Here is a 24,723-nt window from a genome sequence, read left to right on the forward strand (position 1 = left end):
CTGTGCATGCATTTCAGCCATTCCTACACCGCAAAGAACACCCTCATTGAGCTGCAGCGGCAGAACGGAATTCCACAGCATCGCCTGATCTGCGACGTTGCAACAAGGTGGAATTCAACCCTACACATGTTAGACCGCCTTTACGAGCAGCGAAAGGCCATCACCGATTTCCTGATGTTACAAGCGGATAAAGGTACTCCCCTGTGTAACTTAGATGTCAGCCATTGGCAGCTCATGCGTGACACCTGCCGCTTGCTCAGGCCCTTTGAGGAGGCCACGCTATTCGTGAGTCGGCAGGACTATGGGATGAACGACGTCATTCCTCTGTTGCACGTCCTGGAACAAATGCTGTTAACAATGGCTGGTCAGGGTGCGGTAGACGTGGCGCACAGATCTCAACGCCACATGACCCCTGTGGGGGCAGGACAGGAAGAAGAGGAGGAGGTAGAGGAGGACATTTGTGCTCAGGAATTATTGAGTGAAATGGGTGGTTTTTCCACTCAGCGGACAGGAGTGGAGGAGCAGGAGCATCTGGTAGAGGAGGAGGAGGAGGAGACAGAGGACCCAGACGCACCGTGGCAGTATGCTGTGGAGATGGAGGCAGGGAGTCCCTCGCATTCCTTGGCACAAATGGCCTATAGCATGCTCGGTTGCTTGCGTAGCGACAGCCGAATAATAACCATCAGACAGAGGGATGACTTTTGGCTGTCCACCTTGTTGGACCCTCGCTACCGGTCCAAAATGGTGGCCTTTTTCACACCTGCTGAGAGGGAGGCCAAAATTACGTACTATAAAAACCACCTATGTAGTCAGTTGGTCTCTGCCTTTGTGCGCCAACGTCCATCCTCAGACACTGTGGGCCCTGTGCGCTCGCGTTCCGCTGGCATGGCAGCAGGGGAGGGGTGGGGTGGTAGGAGCAGTGGCAGCTCCACCAGCAGCGGCTGCCTCAGTCTGCAGTCGATGATGAGTAGCTTTCTTCACCAGCGCAGTGAGGAAACTACTAACCAGCCGCAGCAGCAGCAGCAGCATCAGGTGGACCTGGAGCAGGAGCTCAAACAACAGGCTTGGGCCTACTTGGACAGCACCCTGCCAACCGAGGTAGACAATCCCCTTGACTACTGGGCAACGAAACTTGACCTTTGGCCCCAACTAGCTGAATTTGCCCTTGAAAGGCTGTCATGCCCGGCCAGTAGCGTGGCATCGGAGCGCGTGTTTAGTGCGGCAGGAGGTATTGTAACTCCGCGGAGGACACGACTGTCCACCCAAAGTGTGGAGAGACTCACGTTTGTGAAAATGAATCAGGCGTGGATTAGTCTGGATTTCAAACCACCAGTTCCTGACACAACTGACTAAATCCGCCATGAATCATGCCTCAAACATGTGCCACTTTCAGGTCTCCTCACACTGCTGGTGTGTTGAATTTTTTGACATAGGGTGCTGGCAGATTACGGGCCTCCTATAGCTGCTGCCAGGCCCCTAATCTGCCATAGGCCCCTATATACCGCCTCCTCCTGCTGCTGCCAGGTCCAGAGTCTCTCATGGGTCCCTGTACGGCCTCCCATTGCTGCTGTCTCCATCGCCACACTCTGCTGCCATGTGCCACTTTCAGGTCTCTTCACACTGCTGGTGTGTTAAATTTTTTGACATAGGGTGCAGGCAGATTACGGGCCTCACATAGCTGCTGCCAGGCCCCTAATCTGCCATGGGCCCCTATATACCGCCTCCTCCTGCTGCTGCCAGGTCCAGAGTCTCTCATGGGTCCCTGTACGGCCTCCCATTGCTGCTGTCTCCATCGCCACACTCTGCTGCCATGTGCCACTTTCAGGTCTCTTCACACTGCTGGTGTGTTAAATTTTTTGACATAGGGTGCTGCAAGATAACGGGCCTCACATAGCTGCTGCCAGGCCCCTAATCTGCCATGGGCCCCTATATACCGCCTCCTCATGCTGCTGCCAAGTCCAGAGTCTGTCATGGTCCCTGTACGGCCTCCCATTGCTGCTGTCTCCATCGCCACACTCTGCTGCCATGTGCCACTTTCAGGTCTCTTCACACTGCTGGTGTGTTAAATTTTTTGACATAGGGTGCAGGCAGATTACGGGCCTCACATAGCTGCTGCCAGGCCCCTAATCTGCCATGGGCCCCTATATACCGCCTCCTCCTGCTGCTGCCAGGTCCAGAGTCTCTCATGGGTCCCTGTACGGCCTCCCATTGCTGCTGTCTCCATCGCCACACTCTGCTGCCATGTGCCACTTTCAGGTCTCTTCACACTGCTGGTGTGTTAAATTTTTTGACATAGGGTGCTGCAAGATAACGGGCCTCACATAGCTGCTGCCAGGCCCCTAATCTGCCATGGGCCCCTATATACCGCCTCCTCATGCTGCTGCCAAGTCCAGAGTCTGTCATGGTCCCTGTACGGCCTCCCATTGCTGCTGTCTCCATCGCCACACTCTGCTGCCATGTGCCACTTTCAGGTCTCTTCACACTGCTGGTGTGTTAAATTTTTTGACATAGGGTGCAGGCAGATTACGGGCCTCACATAGCTGCTGCCAGGCCCCTAATCTGCCATGGGCCCCTATATACCGCCTCCTCCTGCTGCTGCCAGGTCCAGAGTCTCTCATGGGTCCCTGTACGGCCTCCCATTGCTGCTGTCTCCATCGCCACACTCTGCTGCCATGTGCCACTTTCAGGTCTCTTCACACTGCTGGTGTGTTAAATTTTTTGACATAGGGTGCTGCAAGATAACGGGCCTCACATAGCTGCTGCCAGGCCCCTAATCTGCCATGGGCCCCTATATACCGCCTCCTCATGCTGCTGCCAAGTCCAGAGTCTGTCATGGTCCCTGTACGGCCTCCCATTGCTGCTGTCTCCATCGCCACACTCTGCTGCCATGTGCCACTTTCAGGTCTCTTCACACTGCTGGTGTGTAAAATTTTTTGACATAGGGTGCTGGCAGATTACGGGCCTCCTATAGCTGCTGCCAGGCCCCTAATCTGCCATGGGCCCCTATATACCGCCTCCTCATGCTGCTGCCAAGTCCAGAGTCTGTCATGGTCCCTGTACGGCCTCCCATTGCTGCTGTCTCCATCGCCACACTCTGCTGCCATGTGCCACTTTCAGGTCTCTTCACACTGCTGGTGTGTTAAATTTTTTGACATAGGGTGCAGGCAGATTACGGGCCTCACATAGCTGCTGCCAGGCCCCTAATCTGCCATGGGCCCCTATATACCGCCTCCTCCTGCTGCTGCCAGGTCCAGAGTCTCTCATGGGTCCCTGTACGGCCTCCCATTGCTGCTGTCTCCATCGCCACACTCTGCTGCCATGTGCCACTTTCAGGTCTCTTCACACTGCTGGTGTGTAAAATTTTTTGACATAGGGTGCTGCAAGATAACGGGCCTCACATAGCTGCTGCCAGGCCCCTAATCTGCCATGGGCCCCTATATACCGCCTCCTCATGCTGCTGCCAAGTCCAGAGTCTGTCATGGTCCCTGTACGGCCTCCCATTGCTGCTGTCTCCATCGCCACACTCTGCTGCCATGTGCCACTTTCAGGTCTCTTCACACTGCTGGTGTGTTAAATTTTTTGACATAGGGTGCAGGCAGATTACGGGCCTCACATAGCTGCTGCCAGGCCCCTAATCTGCCATGGGCCCCTATATACCGCCTCCTCATGCTGCTGCCAAGTCCAGAGTCTGTCATGGTCCCTGTACGGCCTCCCATTGCTGCTGTCTCCATCGCCACACTCTGCTGCCATGTGCCACTTTCAGGTCTCTTCACACTGCTGGTGTGTTAAATTTTTTGACATAGGGTGCTGGCAGATTACGGGCCTCCTATAGCTGCTGCCAGGCCCCTAATCTGCCATGGGCCCCTATATACCGCCTCCTCATGCTGCTGCCAAGTCCAGAGTCTGTCATGGTCCCTGTACGGCCTCCCATTGCTGCTGTCTCCATCGCCACACTCTGCTGCCATGTGCCACTTTCAGGTCTCTTCACACTGCTGGTGTGTTAAATTTTTTGACATAGGGTGCAGGCAGATTACGGGCCTCACATAGCTGCTGCCAGGCCCCTAATCTGCCATGGGCCCCTATATACCGCCTCCTCCTGCTGCTGCCAGGTCCAGAGTCTCTCATGGGTCCCTGTACGGCCTCCCATTGCTGCTGTCTCCATCGCCACACTCTGCTGCCATGTGCCACTTTCAGGTCTCTTCACACTGCTGGTGTGTTAAATTTTTTGACATAGGGTGCTGCAAGATAACGGGCCTCACATAGCTGCTGCCAGGCCCCTAATCTGCCATGGGCCCCTATATACCGCCTCCTCATGCTGCTGCCAAGTCCAGAGTCTGTCATGGTCCCTGTACGGCCTCCCATTGCTGCTGTCTCCATCGCCACACTCTGCTGCCATGTGCCACTTTCAGGTCTCTTCACACTGCTGGTGTGTTAAATTTTTTGACATAGGGTGCAGGCAGATTACGGGCCTCACATAGCTGCTGCCAGGCCCCTAATCTGCCATGGGCCCCTATATACCGCCTCCTCCTGCTGCTGCCAGGTCCAGAGTCTCTCATGGGTCCCTGTACGGCCTCCCATTGCTGCTGTCTCCATCGCCACACTCTGCTGCCATGTGCCACTTTCAGGTCTCTTCACACTGCTGGTGTGTTAAATTTTTTGACATAGGGTGCTGCAAGATAACGGGCCTCACATAGCTGCTGCCAGGCCCCTAATCTGCCATGGGCCCCTATATACCGCCTCCTCATGCTGCTGCCAAGTCCAGAGTCTGTCATGGTCCCTGTACGGCCTCCCATTGCTGCTGTCTCCATCGCCACACTCTGCTGCCATGTGCCACTTTCAGGTCTCTTCACACTGCTGGTGTGTTAAATTTTTTGACATAGGGTGCAGGCAGATTACGGGCCTCACATAGCTGCTGCCAGGCCCCTAATCTGCCATGGGCCCCTATATACCGCCTCCTCCTGCTGCTGCCAGGTCCAGAGTCTCTCATGGGTCCCTGTACGGCCTCCCATTGCTGCTGTCTCCATCGCCACACTCTGCTGCCATGTGCCACTTTCAGGTCTCTTCACACTGCTGGTGTGTTAAATTTTTTGACATAGGGTGCAGGCAGATTACGGGCCTCACATAGCTGCTGCCAGGCCCCTAATCTGCCATGGGCCCCTATATACCGCCTCCTCCTGCTGCTGCCAGGTCCAGAGTCTCTCATGGGTCCCTGTACGGCCTCCCATTGCTGCTGTCTCCATCGCCACACTCTGCTGCCATGTGCCACTTTCAGGTCTCTTCACACTGCTGGTGTGTTAAATTTTTTGACATAGGGTGCAGGCAGATTACGGGCCTCACATAGCTGCTGCCAGGCCCCTAATCTGCCATGGGCCCCTATATACCACCTCCTCCTGCTGCTGCCAGGTCCAGAGTCTCTCATGGGTCCCTGTACGGCCTCCCATTGCTGCTGTCTCCATCGCCACACTCTGCTGCCATGTGCCACTTTCAGGTCTCTTCACACTGCTGGTGTGTTAAATTTTTTGACATAGGGTGCTGCAAGATAACGGGCCTCACATAGCTGCTGCCAGGCCCCTAATCTGCCATGGGCCCCTATATACCGCCTCCTCATGCTGCTGCCAAGTCCAGAGTCTGTCATGGTCCCTGTACGGCCTCCCATTGATGCTGTCTCCATCGCCACACTCTGCTGCCATGTGCCACTTTCAGGTCTCTTCACACTGCTGGTGTGTTAAATTTTTTGACATAGGGTGCTGGCAGATTACGGGCCTCCTATAGCTGCTGCCAGGCCCCTAATCTGCCATGGGCCCCTATATACCGCCTCCTCATGCTGCTGCCAAGTCCAGAGTCTGTCATGGTCCCTGTACGGCCTCCCATTGCTGCTGTCTCCATCGCCACACTCTGCTGCCATGTGCCACTTTCAGGTCTCTTCACACTGCTGGTGTGTTAAATTTTTTGACATAGGGTGCAGGCAGATTACGGGCCTCACATAGCTGCTGCCAGGCCCCTAATCTGCCATGGGCCCCTATATACCGCCTCCTCCTGCTGCTGCCAGGTCCAGAGTCTCTCATGGGTCCCTGTACGGCCTCCCATTGCTGCTGTCTCCATCGCCACACTCTGCTGCCATGTGCCACTTTCAGGTCTCTTCACACTGCTGGTGTGTTAAATTTTTTGACATAGGGTGCAGGCAGATTACGGGCCTCACATAGCTGCTGCCAGGCCCCTAATCTGCCATGGGCCCCTATATACCACCTCCTCCTGCTGCTGCCAGGTCCAGAGTCTCTCATGGGTCCCTGTACGGCCTCCCATTGCTGCTGTCTCCATCGCCACACTCTGCTGCCATGTGCCACTTTCAGGTCTCTTCACACTGCTGGTGTGTTAAATTTTTTGACATAGGGTGCTGCAAGATAACGGGCCTCACATAGCTGCTGCCAGGCCCCTAATCTGCCATGGGCCCCTATATACCGCCTCCTCATGCTGCTGCCAAGTCCAGAGTCTGTCATGGTCCCTGTACGGCCTCCCATTGATGCTGTCTCCATCGCCACACTCTGCTGCCATGTGCCACTTTCAGGTCTCTTCACACTGCTGGTGTGTTAAATTTTTTGACATAGGGTGCTGGCAGATTACGGGCCTCCTATAGCTGCTGCCAGGCCCCTAATCTGCCATGGGCCCCTATATACCGCCTCCTCATGCTGCTGCCAAGTCCAGAGTCTGTCATGGTCCCCTGTACGGCCTCCCATTGCTGCTGTCTCCATCGCCACACTCTGCTGCCATGTGCCACTTTCAGGTCTCTTCACACTGCTGGTGTGTTAAATTTTTTGACATAGGGTGCAGGCAGATTACGGGCCTCACATAGCTGCTGCCAGGCCCCTAATCTGCCATGGGCCCCTATATACCGCCTCCTCCTGCTGCTGCCAGGTCCAGAGTCTCTCATGGGTCCCTGTACGGCCTCCCATTGCTGCTGTCTCCATCGCCACACTCTGCTGCCATGTGCCACTTTCAGGTCTCTTCACACTGCTGGTGTGTTAAATTTTTTGACATAGGGTGCAGGCAGATTACGGGCCTCACATAGCTGCTGCCAGGCCCCTAATCTGCCATGGGCCCCTATATACCACCTCCTCCTGCTGCTGCCAGGTCCAGAGTCTCTCATGGGTCCCTGTACGGCCTCCCATTGCTGCTGTCTCCATCGCCACACTCTGCTGCCATGTGCCACTTTCAGGTCTCTTCACACTGCTGGTGTGTTAAATTTTTTGACATAGGGTGCTGCAAGATAACGGGCCTCACATAGCTGCTGCCAGGCCCCTAATCTGCCATGGGCCCCTATATACCGCCTCCTCATGCTGCTGCCAAGTCCAGAGTCTGTCATGGTCCCTGTACGGCCTCCCATTGCTGCTGTCTCCATCGCCACACTCTGCTGCCATGTGCCACTTTCAGGTCTCTTCACACTGCTGGTGTGTTAAATTTTTTGACATAGGGTGCTGGCAGATTACGGGCCTCCTATAGCTGCTGCCAGGCCCCTAATCTGCCATGGGCCCCTATATACCGCCTCCTCATGCTGCTGCCAAGTTCAGAGTCTGTCATGGGTCCCTGTACGGCCTCCCATTGCTGCTGTCTCCATCGCCACACTCTGCTGCCATGTGCCACTTTCAGGTCTCTTCACACTGCTGGTGTGTTAAATTTTTTGACATAGGGTGCAGGCAGATTACGGGCCTCACATAGCTGCTGCCAGGCCCCTAATCTGCCATGGGCCCCTATATACCGCCTCCTCCTGCTGCTGCCAGGTCCAGAGTCTCTCATGGGTCCCTGTACGGCCTCCCATTGCTGCTGTCTCCATCGCCACACTCTGCTGCCATGTGCCACTTTCAGGTCTCTTCACACTGCTGGTGTGTTAAATTTTTTGACATAGGGTGCTGCAAGATAACGGGCCTCACATAGCTGCTGCCAGGCCCCTAATCTGCCATGGGCCCCTATATACCGCCTCCTCATGCTGCTGCCAAGTCCAGAGTCTGTCATGGTCCCTGTACGGCCTCCCATTGCTGCTGTCTCCATCGCCACACTCTGCTGCCATGTGCCACTTTCAGGTCTCTTCACACTGCTGGTGTGTTAAATTTTTGGACATAGGGTGCAGGCAGATTACGGGCCTCACATAGCTGCTGCCAGGCCCCTAATCTGCCATGGGCCCCTATATAACGCCTCCTCATGCTGCTGCCAAGTTCAGAGTCTGTCATGGGTCCCTGTACGGCCTCCCATTGCTGCTGTCTCCATCGCCACACTCTGCCATGTGCCACTTTCAGGTCTCCTCACACTGCTGGTGTGTTGAATTTTTTGACATAGGGTGCTGGCAGATTACGGGCCTCCTATAGCTGCTGCCAGGCCCCTAATCTGCCATAAGCCCCTATATACCGCCTCCTCATGCTGCTGCCAAGTCCAGAGTCTGTCATGGGTCCCTGTACGGCCTCCCATTGCTGCTGTCTCCATCGCCACACTCTGCCATGTGCCACTTTCAGGTCTCCTCACACACTGCTGGTGTGTTGAATTTTTTGACATAGGGTGCTGGCAGATTACGGGCCTCCTATAGCTGCTGCCAGGCCCCTAATCTGCCGTAGGCCCCTATATACCGCCTCCTCATGCTGCTGCCAGGTCCAGAGTCTCTCATGGGTCCCTGTACGGCCTCCCATTGCTGCTGTCTCCATCGCCACACTCTGCCATGTGCCACTTTCAGGTCTCCTCACACTGCTGGTGTGTTCCATTTTTTGTCATAGGGTGCTGGCAGATTATGGGCCTCCCATAACTGCTGCCAGGCCCCTAATCTGCCATGGGCCCCTATACCGACTCCTCATGCTGTGACGTTGCAACAAGGTGGAATTCAACCCTACATATGTTAGACCGCCTTTACGAACAGCAAAAGGCCATCACAGATTTCCTGATGTTAAAAGCAGATAAAGGTACTCCCTGTGTAACTTAGATGTCAGCCATTGGCAGCTCATGCGTGACACCTGCGCTTGCTCAGGCCCTTTGAGGAGGCCACGCTATTCGTGAGTCGGCAGGACTATGGGATGAACGACGTCATTCCTCTGTTGCACGTCCTGGAACAAATGCTGTTAACAATGGCTGGTCAGGGTGCGGTAGACGTGGCGCACAGATCTCAACGCCACATGGCCCCTGTGGGGGCAGGACTGGAAGAAGAGGAGGAGGTAGAGGAGGACATTGGTGCTCAGGAATTATTGAGTGAAATGGGTGGTTTTTCCACTCAGCGGACAGGAGTGGAGGAGCAGGAGCATCTGGTAGAGGAGGAGGAAGAGGAGACAGAGGACCTAGACGCACCGTGGCAGTATGCTGTGGAGATGGAGGCAGGGAGTCCCTCGCATTCCTTGGCACAAATGGCCCATAGCATGCTCGGTTGCTTGCGTAGCGACAGCCGAATAATAACCATCAGACAGAGGGATGACTTTTGGCTGTCCACCTTGTTGGACCCTCGCTACCGTTCAAAAATGGTGGCCTTTTTCACACCTGCTGAGAGGGAGGCCAAAATAACGTACTATAAAAAACACCTATGTAGTCAGCTGGTCTCTGCCTGTCTGCGCCAACGTCCATCCTCAGACACTGTGGGCCCTGTGCGCTCGTGTTCCGCTGCCATGGCAGCAGGGGAGGGGTGGGGTGGTAGGAGCAGTGGCAGCTCCACCAGCAGCGGCTGCCTCAGTCTGCAGTCGATGATGAGTAGCTTTCTTCACCAGCGCAGTGAGGAAACTACTAACCAGCCGCAGCAGCAGCAGCAGCATCAGGTGGACCTGGAGCAGGACCTCAAACAACAGGCTTAGGCCTACTTGGACAGCACCCTGCCAACCGAGGTAGACAATCCCCTTGACTACTGGGCAACGAAACTTGACCTTTGGCCCCAACTAGCTGAATTTGCCCTTGAAAGGCTGTCATGCCCGGCCAGTAGCGTGGCATCGGAGCGCGTGTTTAGTGCGGCAGGAGGTATTGCAACTCCGCGGAGGACACGACTGTCCACCCAAAGTGTGGAGAGACTGACGTTTGTGAAAATGAATCAGGCGTGGATTAGTCTGGATTTCAAACCACCAGTTCCTGACACAACTGACTAAATCCGCCATGAATCATGCCCCAAACATGTGCCACTTTCAGGTCTCCTCACACTGCTGGTGTGTTCCATTTTTTGTCATAGGGTGCTGGCAGATTACGGGCCTCCCATAGCTGCTGCCAGGCCCCTAATCTGCCATGGGCCCCTATACCGCCTCCTCATGCTGCTGCCAAGTCCAGAGTCTCTCATGGGTCCCTGTACGGCCTCCCATTGCTGCTGCCTCCATCGCCACACTCTGCCATGTGCCACTTTCAGGTCTCCTCACACTGCTGGTGTGTTCCATTTTTTGTCATAGGGTGCTGGCAGATTACGGGCCTCCCATAGCTGCTGCCAGGCCCCTAATCTGCCATGGGCCCCTATACCGCCTCCTCATGCTGCTGCCAGGTCCAGAGTCTCTCATGGGTCCCTGTACGGCCTCCCATTGCTGCTGTCTCCATCGCCACACTCTGCCATGTGCCACTTTCAGGTCTCCTCACACTGCTGGTGGGTTCCATTTTTTGTCATAGGGTGCTGGCAGATTACGGGCCTCCCATAGCTGCTGCCAGGCCCGTAATCTGCCATGGGCCCCCGTACCGACTCCTCATGCTGCTGCCAGGCCCGTAATCTGTCATGGGCCACTGTTGTCGCTTGTTGGCATATTCCGCTCGTTCAGATGCTCCTTCTCCTGCTACTCCTCTTCACGGATTCCGTCAGCAGTCTTTCTTGGAATCCGTTTCCAAGAGACAACAGTTTGCGAGCACGCACCCGACGGTGCAGAAGCTGAACGTCCTCCTGTCCAAGTTGCTGCTGCCAGGCTCGTAATCTGTCATGCGCCCCTGTACCGCCTCCTCATGCTGCTGCCAGGTCCAGAGTGTGTCATGGGCCCCCGTACCGACTCCTCATGCTGCTGCCAGGCCCGTAATCTGTCATGGGCCCCTGTACCGCCTCCCCATGCTGCTGCCAGGTCCAGAGTGTGTCATGGGTCCCTGTACGGCCTCCCATTGCTGCTGCCAGGCCCGTAATCTGCCATGGGCCCCTGTACCGACTCCTCATGCTGCTGCCAGGCCCGTAATCTGTCATGGGCCCCTGTACCGCCTCCTCATGCTGCTGCCAGGTCCAGAGTGTGTCATGGGTCCCTGTACGGCCTCCCATTGCTGCTGTCTCTATCGCCACACTCTGCCATGTGCCACTTTCAGGTCTCCTCACACTGCTGGTGGTTTCCATTTTTGTCATAGGGTGCTGTATGGCCTCCCATTGCTGCTGCCTCCACCGCCACACTGTGGCTCCACACTCTGGTTTTGGCCCCGTGACTGCCCAAATGAGTGAAGTGTGCGGTGATTCTAAGATCGACGGCACTCATCTGCATGTCATACTGACTGACAGTATTATTTCTCTTCCCCAGCAGACTCCAAGGGCATTTAAATTAAAGGTACAGTGTTCTGCACTAATATTAAGTCTCTCTGAAGCCTAGAAACACCCTTTTTTAAGTTAAATTCACAGCGAATTTATTCGACTCGAATCGAATATTGTCCACGAATTCGCCGAATCAGTCGAATCGAATTTTTCATTTCTTCGCTCATCTCTAGTTACTGTACTTTAACCATTGGAATTAAAGGGTCAGTTCACAAATGAACAATTTTTTTGTAGATGCTCGGTTAAATCACCAGACCATTCCTTTATAGATTTTTAACACTTTATTGGTGAAAGACCCTGGGTCTGCACACCTGCTGTGGATATTTATAGGGGGTTTTGCTTTCTCTGGTTGAGTTGGAGTATCCAAGATAACCCAGATGTTGATTCTGCCTGCTACCAAAATTATTTTTCTAGAAGTGAATATACAGTGATGTATTATACTACTCATGGCATGCCAATAATGTGTTTTTTTTTGTTTTTTTTTTTTTTTTTTTTTGTTCTTTAGACCTTTACAAAAGCATTTTGGAAACAACCCTTACACCATCTGGAATCGATACAGCCAAGCTGTATCCAATTCTTTTGTCCTCTGGACTTCCTCGGGAAACACTGGGTCAGATTTGGGCAATGGCAAACCAAACTACTCCAGGAAAGCTGACAAAAGAAGAACTATATATTGTGCTTGCCATGATTGGTATCGCTCAGGTAAGACTGCTTCACTTTGTTTCAAAACAGTGTTAGGATTCAGTAGAATGCATGTCTTCTATTGTTTTGATTTCCTTTTTTCTTTTTTTTGTTGTGGTAGTGTGTCATATTCTGTAATACATATTAAATATCCAGACATTAAACCATTGTTAAAGCAAAACTGTGCTGTCCTTTTGTGACTTTCAGTCAGAACTCCAAAGAAATGAGATAAATACCGTATTTGCCGGCGTATAAGACGACTGGGCGTATAAGACGACCCCCTACTTTTCCTGTTAAAATATAGGGTTTGAGCTATACTCGCCGTATAAGACTACCCCTCTTCCAACGCACACCAAATAAAAATGAAAAAACATCAGATTTGATTTCAATATGGTATGGTATTTCAGTATGGTATTCCAATGATGGGGTGCTATTCCTCCCACTGACACCAATGATGGGGCATGATTCCTCCCACTGATACCAATGATGAGGCACTACTCCTCCCACTGACACTAATGGTGCCCCATCAGTAGTGTCAGTGTGTGAGGAATAGTGTCCCATCATTAGTGTCAGTGGGAGGAATAGTGCCCCATCATTGGTGTCAGTGGATGAAATAGTGCCCCATCATTAGTGTCAGTGGGAGGAATAGTGCCTCATCATTGGTATCAGTGGGAGGAATAGTGCCCCATCATTGGTGTCAGTGGGAGGAATAGTGCCCCATCATTAGTCAGTGGGAGGAATAGTGCCCTATCATTGGAGTCAGTGGGGGAGGAATGGTGCCCCATCATTGGTGTCAGTGGGGGAGGAATAGTGCCCCATCATTGGTGTCAGTGGGGGAGGAATAGTGCCCCATCATTGGTGTCAGTGGAGGAGGAATAGTGCCCCATCATTGGTGTCAGTGGGGGAGGAATAGTGCCCCATCATTGGTGTCAGTGGGGAGGAGGAATAGTGCCCCATCGTTAGTGTCAGTGGGGGAGAGGAGTGGCTGCTCCTTCTTTCAGTTCGGCAGCTTGATTTTCGCGGGGCCGTTCGGCTCCGCCTCCTCGCCGGTGATTGGTCGCCTGTGTGCGCTGGTGCCCAATCACCGGTGAGGAGGCGGAGCCGAGCGGCCGCGCGACCATCGAGCGGCCGAACTGAAAGAAGGAGCAGCTGCGCTTCCTGGACCAGATCATCGTGGGACCGGGACCGGAGCCAGGTGAGGTACAGCAGCCCCTCTGCCCACCCCTGTACTTAGGACACCGCCCCTGGAAAAAGTGCCACCCTGACACCGGCTCGCCGTATACCGGTGTATAAGACGACCCCCGACTTTTCAGAAGATTTTCAGGGGTTGAAAAGTCGTCTTATACGCCGGCAAATACGGTACTTTGTTCTTGTCCTTTTTTTGTTTGTTCGAGTTCTTCCGCCCTCCAGTGCCTAAAGCATGAAAAGATGGGTGGTCCCATGACTAGCATTAAGTGATTTGGCCTGTGCAAAACGCTCTAGAGAGTATTTACTGGCCAAACAAGTAAAAGTGATTTGTAAATATAAGGCTTCTGGTTGGTTCTGACATGAATATAAGGCACCTTACTAAGGTGAACTCTTAAGATTTGCTCCGTTTAAATATTTGTAGTTCCAATTTGGCACACTCATATTGTAGTATTAGTTCAAAATGTGTTAATGAAGTTGAAGTAGTTGCAGTACAAGTAGATATTTTAGAAAGTAATTATGCTATTAAAGCATTATTTTGGTAAGATTCTGCATAGTGCTTATGTTCTCATAATACTGAAGCTGAAACCCAGCTTAGCACCTAAAGACACATTCAAAATACATACAGTAAATCTAAACTGATTTATGTGTCAAAACACTGGTATTGCTGCTCACTTTTGTGATTTTATACTCCCTATCACACTTCATATCCATGATATCATCAGTCCTGTATCGTGCAGCTTCTTTTGTACCTCCCTACCCATTGCATGTGTATATATGAGCATCATCACACTTTTTAAGATGCTTGTAGATTTTTGCTTACATTTGAGATCAGCTTGAGATGCATTTGAATTCCCAAAACCATTACGTTCAAGGTATACTATGAACAATAATTGTCAGTTTTTGTTGTCATGATCATACATGCAGGATCATGGCAACTGCTTGTCATACAGAAGCTATGATGGCAACTTGCTTGACTGTGAAGGATAGGAGAGTCTAGTTCTGCTTTAACATCAATATAAGTCAGAGCCTCATGTACAGTCTAGGCCTAGGACCTAACTGAATGCACAGGGAAATGGAATAGTATTGAAAACAAACAGGTTCATTAAACACCTGAGCTATTCCAGGACTGGTATTACCTTACAAATATTTTCAGATCCATATTAATAAAAAATTTTTGGAAACTTTTGTTAATGCAGGCTACTTCTGTCAAGTGCAGTTATGAAAATATAATATTGCTCCTGCACTGCCTGGGCGCAGGAAGTAAACTGGTAGTTATGCTGAATGGCCTCAGCTGGCCTGTGTGCAAGAGACCCTATGATGGTGCTTATTTACTTTTTTTTTTTTTCTTCAACAGTCTATACTGTATGCAGGTCAGATTTACAATACAATGCACCTCTGTAAAGATGTTAGATTGAAAAATGTGGTTCTCTTTTAGTTTCCTATTGTAACACCTACATATTTCTTTTGTTTTCATTGAAACAGAGGGGAGAATGTTCCTTGAATATGGATATACTGAGTCAGTATTCCTCAGCACCTATACCAACTCTAGGTAGCTTTGCAGTAAGTTTTCCCTCGGCTGTAGATCCGTTGCGTGGCGTATCTCCAAGGCTTGCTGCCTCTAAGCCTCTGGATGTTAGTCAGCCAGTGGTCACAATGAAGAAGAGTACACCAGCTCCTGCAGGAAATGTCACACTGCAGACTTTCATGCCACCAACCTTTACTCAGCCGGTAAGTATGTCGTCATATCTGAAAGGTAGCTCCTGCGTCATAGAATTATCTTTTTATTAACTTAACAATAGTAAATCCCAATAGAATTAACATGCTCCATGGTTTTAGGATATGTCTTCATTATTTTTTATTATTATGCAGTATTTATATAGCGCCAAAGGGTATGCTCAGCGCTGTACAGTAGCAGGGGGGACAGAACATGAGACAAGACAGTAACAATACAATACACGAGGGGTTCGAGGGCCCTGCTCTTTCGAGCTTACAATCTAGGATATTCTTTAATTCTAGCCAGGTGACTTGTTAGCACAGTGCTAACATGCAAATACAATAGGCATTCACAAGCTTAATTTTTTAGTAATGCAATTAAAAGAAAATTTGACTTAAAAGCATGTTAGATCATCCCATTCTCTTAGGAGCAATCAGCCTAGTTGGTTTCTGTGCTGTGTAGTGACCGTACAGTTTTGATTGTGCTTCTTGTACAACTAGTCCTGAGTGCTATGATTAGAACAAATAGACTGAGACACTTAGTTGCCCTACTGGATGACTATGTGTACAGGGTCATGGGTTTTTTTTTTTGGTTTTTTTTTTTGGTTTTTTTTGCAGAAGCCAGAGAGTTAAATAATCTGAATCTTTCCTATATTTTCCTATATTTCTCAGGAACCCTGAGATCTCTGGGTGTCTTGCATATCTGCTGTGGCCATTATGAGTGGGTCCATATTTGATTTTTTAAAAATATATTTTATATTCTGGAGAATGCAACACTGTAAACTGGAACATGAAAAGTTGGAGACTGTTACAGGGTATCTGAAGCATGAAAAGATGGGTGGTAATGAGTTAAACTCTCCAGTGATCAAGAATAGGAGTTATAGCTGGGGGATCTCACTGTAGAGCTATCCAAGATATATAATACAGGAGTGGACTTGGCCAAAAGATTCCATCTATAACCAGAACATCACTTTTGCTGGACAATGCAGGAATAGCCTGGATGTGATCTTGGGGTGCTAAGTTCAATGTGGGGTGCTTTCCAGTCTCCCTCCCTAAAGTTTTGGTTGTTCTTTTCAGATCCAGAGCTACTGGTATTGATTCATCACTTGCTCTGTCTCTGAAGACACACTTAGTAAGTAGGTTAGTTAGGCCAAGCAGTTGGCAGCTACGTCACTTGTACCCACTTCCCGTGGGTTCTGCCGCAGAAGGAGTTAAAAGCTGTGAAACTGATTGCTGATGTAATTCGATGGGCGAAGTATTGTGTGTGTGTGCGCGCGTGCACGCACGCTCCGCGCCCTTTTCTGCAATACAGCATTGAAGAAGCATCTCTCTGCTGCTCCTGCCATGTGGAACTAAAGTCAGTTCCTGCTGCCTGCCTACAGTGACTTGGTCACCTCCAGTCATCTGATCTTCACCTGCTACCTGCTGTATGGGTTTCATGAATACTTGGTCTTGCCTCCTACTCTTGGCCTACCTTTTTCCTTACTGTCATGCAGTTGCAACATGTCTTACTCATAAAATAGACGGGACAGGTCCCACTGTATCGGGCTCACTCTCCACTTAACTGCTCCGTATCTACTTACAGGTTGCCTACTGATGGTATCAGTGTCTTCAGCCTGGAGTCATATTGCCCTCTGCTCCTGACCTTGCAGTCCTTTTTAGCTCTGTTGGTTATGGCTGGATCCTCTGCCCTTTGGCAAGATTGGCAATTTGACCAAAATCACCCAGTTATTTGCTGACTCTGATCACAAAGAGCACAAATGAATTCCCATGCCCTTTGTAATGGATTTTATGTTGGATTTTGCCTGCAGCACTAGCTGGAGCTGATCTAGCAGCCAGACTCTTGCCTGTTGCTTATTCATTCCTTGCCACCAAGGAGCTACAGTCTGCTGCTGTTACTCCCAAATTATAGGAGGCTGTTTTGAGTCTTATTGATGCAGTGCACCTTACTTTGAATCAGCCTGTTTCTTCTACCAGTGCTGTTTCCGAGTCATTTTAAAGCCGTATTAAACTCAAAAGCAAACTTTTTTTTATATTGCATCTTACCACTTCTCACATGTGATGGCTGCATTAGTTTTCTTTGTTCTGTTTTCATCTGGTGATCAGTTTACCTGGATGAGACAAACCATTTAACACTGGCAGTGGTGCTTTCAATGATCTGCTTTATTTTATTTAAAACCTTTATCCCAAAACTGGTGATAAAGTGTGATCTGAAGTTTGGCTTCAATTGTTTAGTGTATTTAAATCTGCTAGTTCATATAACCCCCCCCCCCTTTCCTCCTCCCCCCTCTAGACTGACAGTGTTGCTGTCTGCTGTGCCCCCTGTGCTTATTCATCTAAAGTGGGGATACTGTAATACAGGAGTTTTTGTTATTGGCCAGATCACCAGATGAAGACAGAGGGGGAAAAAAAGAAAACTAATGCAGCCACCACATCTATTGATTGGTAAGCTGCAGTATATACATTTTTTTTTGGGGGGGGGAGGGGGGGTTAATACTGCTTTAAACTAAGACCAGAAAGACTTTTTTTTTTTTTTTTGTTCACCTCTTTTATTAAACTACTACTCTATGGAGTTTTGAAGCATCCTAATACGTTAACAAGTGCCTGTCTTTAAAGATTCAGCCGATAAGCTACTGGAAGCCATTTCAAGAGCCGCTGTTCTTACTGGTGAGTCCTGCCCTTCTCCTGACCCTAGCTGTGATTTTACTTTGTATATTAATTTCTGATTGGTCAAAATCCCTTACAAAAAAATCTTGCTACTGCAAAGGGTTGATCCTTTAGTTTATTAAACTTGTGGAGCAGATGGCTATAGTTTGCTGGAATTCTCTTCATCTCTTGTATTTGTCTCATGTTAGTACATATGCATAGGGCACTTTGGCTTAGGTGGTGGACTATGGAACCCATGTACAAAAAGCAATTTATCCACATGGCCGCCAAGGGGAAAAAAAACAGTTCTTGAGAATATCGTCCAGGGTGCTACTGGTGCCTAGGGCACCTGTGTTTCTCAGCAGAAGAAACCACAAAAAACCTGTAAAGTTTTCTCCCTCTCTGAATGTTAAGGAACACCCCTCTCCATTTTCCACTTTTTTGTAACCTTTTTCAAGCTTTGCTCATCATCCAAGACCTAGAACTACGAGCATGTCAAATCTCCAGACTAATCGTCCTCTACATGAAGGTTTGCCCCCACTTTCCAGAGTGCGTGGACATCTGTTTACCTTTTTGAGGATACTTGGAGAGCTTTCATTTCAGATATTGGGTGTAGGATATCCCAGGGTCACAAAACTGGAGTTTCACTCCCTGCCCCTTCTCATTTTCTCCCCACTATCCTTAATGTGTCACTGTACAGACCAGCGGATATCCATCAAGCCCTTTTTGGGTCTTGTAAATCATGGTGTCATTGCCCCACAATAGTTTCCGGGTATTTACACCAAACTTCACTTTTCTCAAACCCAAAAGGAGCCATTCACCCAATTTTGGATTTCAAGGCTGTGAATATGTTTCCATTTGGGTCCTAAAATTCTAAATGGGATTCTTCAGATCGGTTTTCCCCTCCCTTCACTAGGAGCACTTTCTGGCTTCTGTGTAAATCAGAGATGCTTATTTGCATGTCTCAATCTTTCCAGCATATCAGCAAGTCCTATGCTTATCTGCGGGGGTCCCTACAGTATTGCACTTTGTGTGAACCTTGGGGCATCCACCCTAGGAGTTTCTCTGTGGGACAAATCCTTTCTATCCCGCAGCTGGGTTTGGATGAACATTTGACCCTCAGACAATTTGGGGAGGAATTCCCCCCAAAGGTTAAAGTCTTCCAGTGACTCTTAATGCTCTCTCTATTGCTTTGCTACAAAACTGAGCCATGCTGGTAGTAAGAGGGGGTTATCCTGGTCTGGCCCAGGGGTGGACTGACAACTCATGGGGCCCCTGGGCAATAGGGGATCATGGGGCCCCTGTGTCAAAGCACACCCTAAAAAGTCTATAAAAAAGGTAACGGGCATTTCATGGGGCCCCCTACTGACCCCGGGCCCTCAGGCAGTGCTCGAATGGTCAGTTAGCCCCTGGTCTGGCCTACAGTTTTTTTTGCCAGTGTCCAATACACCTGTAGGTGAAAGTGGGACAGTAAAACGTTGTGTCCCTCAGTGGACTGCAAAAAAATGTAATGCTTTCATTCCATTCTTATAGCGGAAGGTGGCAGATTTTTCCTGAATCCATGACCGTTTCTTTCTGCATCCTACAATGTAGCACGTGCCAGATATTCTCCATTCCCATTTTCAGTGCTTACTTATATTAGAGTTTACCTTGGTCATGTGACAACAGTGTCTGCACTTCATTGGTGTGTTTACTAAATTGCAGAAGGTTGTGTCATTCTGCTTCAGTGGGGATACAAATATTAGCATGATTTGTCTGCGCTCATAGCCAATACAAAGGGCTTGTTTACTTCACAATATGCAGCATAATACATTATACAGTCCAATGTGGTGTTATTGTCACGTGAACCCCAACACATATTTACAGTATACAAGACACCAGAGCTATAAAACTTCACAAAACACAGATTTTTAATGATCTGTGCGTAAAATAGCTTAGACCTTTTTTTGTGGCCTTGTCAGGCCATTTAAAATAAATCCACTGCTTAACCCTACGCACTTCAACGCATGAAAATATGTTGCAGCACACTGCGTAGTGATCACAGTGGGCCCTAAATGGCATTGCATACCTCCTGAGAGTAAAATTTGTGAACTTCATACCTCCTTACTTACCTGAGGTTGCTGCAGCATTTCTTTGATTTTTTGGCTCAGTGTATGTGTAAGATTAATCCACATTGGTGGTATTTGGTGCTATGTAGAAATTTGCTGTGATACTGATGCCAGAATAGAAAAGTTATAAAAAAAAGCTATAGACAGGATTTTATAGATCAGTGTACTAGTAATTTGCTGAAAATTTTCATAAGATTTTGCTGGTCTAGTGAACAAAGCTTAAAGGATAAGTTCACCTGAACAAAATAAATACATAAAGCAGGTAAAAGTGTGCATTTATTATTTTAACTTTTTTTTTTTTACTAGGAGCTTTAACAGCAAATCTGCTGATCGCGTGTTCCATACAGGACCCCTGCAGACCTGTCAGTGTGTCTGTGTGCTTGTACCCTGTACAGGCAAGCGCGCACACAGTGCCATGGTCGTTCTTTGAGAACTACAAGCTGACAGCCGCAAAGGCTGTCAGTACTTGCACTTTTATTGTGAATGAATGACACGGCCAGGCGTGCAGAGCCCTGCTCATCCTCGTTTTTTTAAACAGTGACAGCAAGCAGGGGGAGATGATCCCCCGCTAGCTGTCACTCTATGCAGCGGAACAGGCAGCAGCTCCGGCAGTGGGATCATGTTACATGTTCCACCCAAACAAAAAAAGGGGGAACATATAACATGTTCCCAAAGGTAAACTTATTCTTTAAGTGGACGGTGATCTAAATGGGTCTTGTCTAGGTTCTGCCTTCAGTAACTCATCTCATCATTATGCCTTGTGCAGCTTTTCAAGCCAGAAGATGATGATTTCCAAGACTTTCAAGAGGCATCCAAATCTGGACCCATTGATGACTCTTTCCCTGATTTCCAAAGTGATATGTCCAAAATATCATCTTCATTGTTGAAGAGCAGGTAGCAAAATGTTTCTGTTGTACACTGCACTCCATAGGAATATTATACTGTATATACGTTTTGATAAACCTTTTCCTACATGCAGTATTGTGTTATTTTCATCATATACGAACAAATCATTTTTCATGCTGGTAATGTGGGCATATCGACATGTAGGTTGTAGTAAATCCCTCTACCCAGTCACATTTTAGTGTCCTGTGACCACATAATTTACAGAGCATCTTCAATAACAGAATTATGTAGTCTGCCATTACTGACCTCCAAAAAATGCTAGTGGCCTAGCTTTTTTTTGGCTCCAGTACTTTCTGAAATGCTAATAGATCTGTCTCAAGCTTGCATGTAATGGAAGCTCTGTGCTTGATGTGTTCTTCTGTAACCCACTTGACTATCTCTTCATAGTGTTTAAGTGCCTATGTATGTCACTGCGGCATATCTGTGCATCATTCTGGCATGCCGTTGATCCTGCAATTGTATTCTGTAGGATGCACTGCAGCATTTACAGGGAACGGAAGAATAAATCGGAAAGTACCTAAGAGATCATTTGAGGGAAACCTGTTCTAAAGTTCAGCTTTGTTTCAGTATTTTTATTAGGAAAGTTTTTTGTTTTTAAGAATATAACTAGCTCAAAATACGCCCAGAGACATCCTGCTGACTTGTCTTAGTCAAATAATGAAATGTCCAATGACTTCAAGAAGGGACGGCAAAAAGCCGAGCCAAATAGCAGCAGTAATCCAACATAATATCGGAAAAAGAAAAGAGAAAAGAAGAAAGGTTTAGAAGAAAAGAAAAAAAAAAAAACATGAAAGAAGGAAAACTAGAGGGATCACGGATCTGGGGCTAGCACTGGCAGCAACTATAGGAGCCATAACTAGTAGGTGGCAGGGATGGTAAGGAATAACTTATCCAAGGTTCCCAAACCTTAAAGAATCTTGGATGAGAATCGTGAAGAATGCTAGACATCTGTTCATTGATCAACATAGCATTCATCCGGGTCTTCACCCCCTGGAAGGCTACCGAAGGGGTTCTCCAAACTTGAGCTATAGTACGTTTGGCCGAAATGAATAGGTAGGATGCCAATTTCTGTTGAGACCTAGATAGACCCAAAATTGGGCAATGCAGGAGGGCCACCTTTGCATCCCTACGGACCGTAATATGAAATAGCTTTTGTAGCAAACCAAAAACCCTAGACCAGAAGCCTATCAGTCGCGGGCACGACCACCAAATGTGCAAGACGTCCCCGCGTAGACCACAGTTCCGGAAACTCCTATCTCTGCCAGTCGGATTAAAGTGAGCAGTCCAAGCCGGGACCCAGTAGCACCGCAGTAGAACTTTGTAGGCTGCCTCAAGAGTGACTGTATTGAATGAACATTTCGCCACCGTCCCCTAGGCCAGTCCTCTGCCGCAATCGAAACGCCCAGATCTCACTCCCTTTGAGAGACATAAGACAGGGGTGATGAGGAAGACCTACTGTTAAGGGAGGCATAAATTACAGAAATGAGACCAGGGGACCCTGGGGAATGTTGACAAGCGTGTTCAAAGGGCGTTTTGCGATAAGGATATGTAGAGGTATGACGGAGGGATAGGACCCAGTGGTGCAATTGCAAATACCGATAATATTCGCATGGCGGGACCCCCCTTGATTCTCAAAGAGACTCCCAAGATGGAAGCATACGAGTGCTCAGAAAATCGTGTACAATAACAAAGCCATGGGAGGTCCACTAAGAGAAAGAAGGGGGATGTTCTAGGCCTGGCGTAATAAAGGATTGTGTTATCGGCAAAAGAGGTAAAAATGACTAAATCAAATTACTCGAATATTTTACAGAATCCCAGGTTCTTAAACTGTGAAGCATGATAGGGCTCAAATCCGGAGGGCGCAACTTAGGTGGGAGTCAAAGCAACGTAGTTAAGGAAAGCGGAGAAAAGTTGGGTAACTCCAAGAGTACCCATAACGGGATATCAGTCGTGGCATGAAGCATAGACAACTGGGAAATCTGAGCCACCAAATAGTATCTAGAAATGTGTGGAACTGCCAAACCTCCATGTAAACTAGGAGTATAGAGAGTAGCTCTAGGCACTCCTGGGACGTTTCTGAGCCCAAATAAAACTGAGAATCCGGCTCTGTAGTACACGAAGAAAAGATGCAGGGAGAGTACGGAAAAAGTACAGGTTCTTCGGCAGGATATTCATCTTAACAGCATGTATCCGGCCAATCCATGATAAAGCTGGAAACTGCCGAGAATGAAGCAGGGAAGTAACAGAGCGCAGTATGGGGTAATAATAATTATAATTAGCCGAAAATAAGGCAGAGTAGGAGGAAGTAAGTGTAACGCCAAGATAAGCCAGAGAATGAGATGCCGAACGGTAGGGAAATTGTGTCTGCAACCGTTCAACCAGGTCAGCAGGGAGTGTAATATTCAATTCCGTGGTTTTAGACAAATTGATGCAAAAGCCAGATATAGTCGAAAAACGGTCCAATATGACCTGGATATTGGGGAGAGTGATGAGGGTTGGTTAAAACTAAAAAGGCATCATCCACATAAAGGTTAGCCTTGTATTGAGTGCCCGCATAGGGACACCAGAAATATCCAGGTGATTTTGAATGGCTGCAGCTAAAGGTTCAAGAGCGAGAACAAAAAGAGCAGGTGATAATGGGCATCCCTGTCTCATGCCCCTGAAAATAGGGAAGGATGAGGGAAAAAAAACCCCTGCATATTTAACAGAGGCCGAGGGAGACGAATATAAAGCCGAGATCCAAGCCAGAAATGCATCACCAAACCCCCATCTAGACAGCGCATATGTCAAATTTTCCCAAGCAAGTGAGTCGAACGCTTTATAAATGTCTAGGGATAAAAGAAACCCAGGTATCTTGCGGTGATGTAAAATATGAATGAGATAGATGACTTTATGGATGTTATCAGCAGCTTGTCGCCCCGGAACGCAGCCAACCTGAACTTGATGAATAAGTGAGAGTAGATACTTATTAATTCGGGTGCTCAGAATCTTTCCCAGAATCTTCAAGTCCACGTTTAGCAGCAAGATCGGTCTGAAAGCTTGCGGGTCAAAGGCATCTTCAGCTTTCTTAGGGATCATAGTAATGTGCGCCTGAAGAGACTCCAAAGAAAGCCGAAAACCCTGCTTCAAAGAATTTGAAAGGCCATCAAATGAGGAACCAGAACGGTGGCAAATTTTTTATAATAGAGCCCAGAAAACCCATCTGGGCCTGGAGCTTTGGAGGCCTTCAAAGATTTGATGGCTTGGTAGAGTTCAGATTCAGAAATATCCACATACAGGGCATCTCGGGCTGTGTCGGATAAAGAGGGTAGTCATAGTTAAGCAAAAAAGCTATCGGCATGTTCAGCGACAAAGGTGTTCGGTTTTTGGTAAAGAGAGGACAAAAAATCTATGAGTAATCTTCACAGGGTCTGAGGTAAGGCCACCGCCCCTCATGCAGAGTTGAACAGGTTTATACGTGCTACCAAGTGAATTAAGTTTCTTGGCCAACATTGGCCCCGGTTTATTGGCGCAGGTATAAAACCTATGTCCGGCCCAACGTAAGGCCTTCTCAGCTCGTGTAGTGGAGAGAAGATCAAGTTCAGCAGCCACCACATCTCGAGCTTTCCTATTGGCCGTAGTCAGGCAGGCTTTCCAAGTAGCGTCCACCACGGCCAATATCGAGGTCCATTCCAACATCTTCTTCTCTCTGGCCCATTTCCTGGACGAGGCAATTTGAATCAGATGACCCCTAATGGTAGCTTTTGTGAGCCTCCCACAGTGAAACGGTTGAGGAAACAGAACCCACATTGTCCGTAAAATAGGATTGAATGTGCGAAAGAACCGAAAGAAGCCTGAGCAGGGATTCATTGAGTCTCCACAGAAAAGAGGGCCGAGCCATACCAGAAAGACACAGTGAAAAGATCAGTGGGTCATGATCAGACCAGGGTGAGGTCGAGATGACAATCTTTTGAATTAAAGATAAATGTTGGAAGGAAATGAAAACATGATCTATTC

The 24,723-nt window shown here is 48.8% G+C and overlaps 1 protein-coding gene across 1 annotated transcript in view; it reads left to right on the plus strand.

Moving 5' to 3' along the window:
* SYNRG (synergin gamma) overlaps positions 1–24,723 on the plus strand; it is a 124,146-nt gene that overhangs the window by 46,816 nt on the left and 52,607 nt on the right. Inside the window, exons 8-10 of the mRNA XM_089673598.1 lie at positions 11,991–12,187; positions 14,837–15,082; positions 20,588–20,715. Coding sequence (XP_089529724.1) covers positions 11,991–12,187; positions 14,837–15,082; positions 20,588–20,715 — 571 coding nt within the window. The remainder of the gene's footprint in view (positions 1–11,990; positions 12,188–14,836; positions 15,083–20,587; positions 20,716–24,723) is intronic.

Source organism: Staurois parvus, unplaced genomic scaffold (assembly GCF_062004578.1).
Source record: "Staurois parvus isolate SC_StPar_1 unplaced genomic scaffold, SC_StPar_1.0 ptg000142l, whole genome shotgun sequence".
In the NCBI taxonomy this organism is placed as follows: Eukaryota; Metazoa; Chordata; class Amphibia; order Anura; family Ranidae; genus Staurois; species Staurois parvus.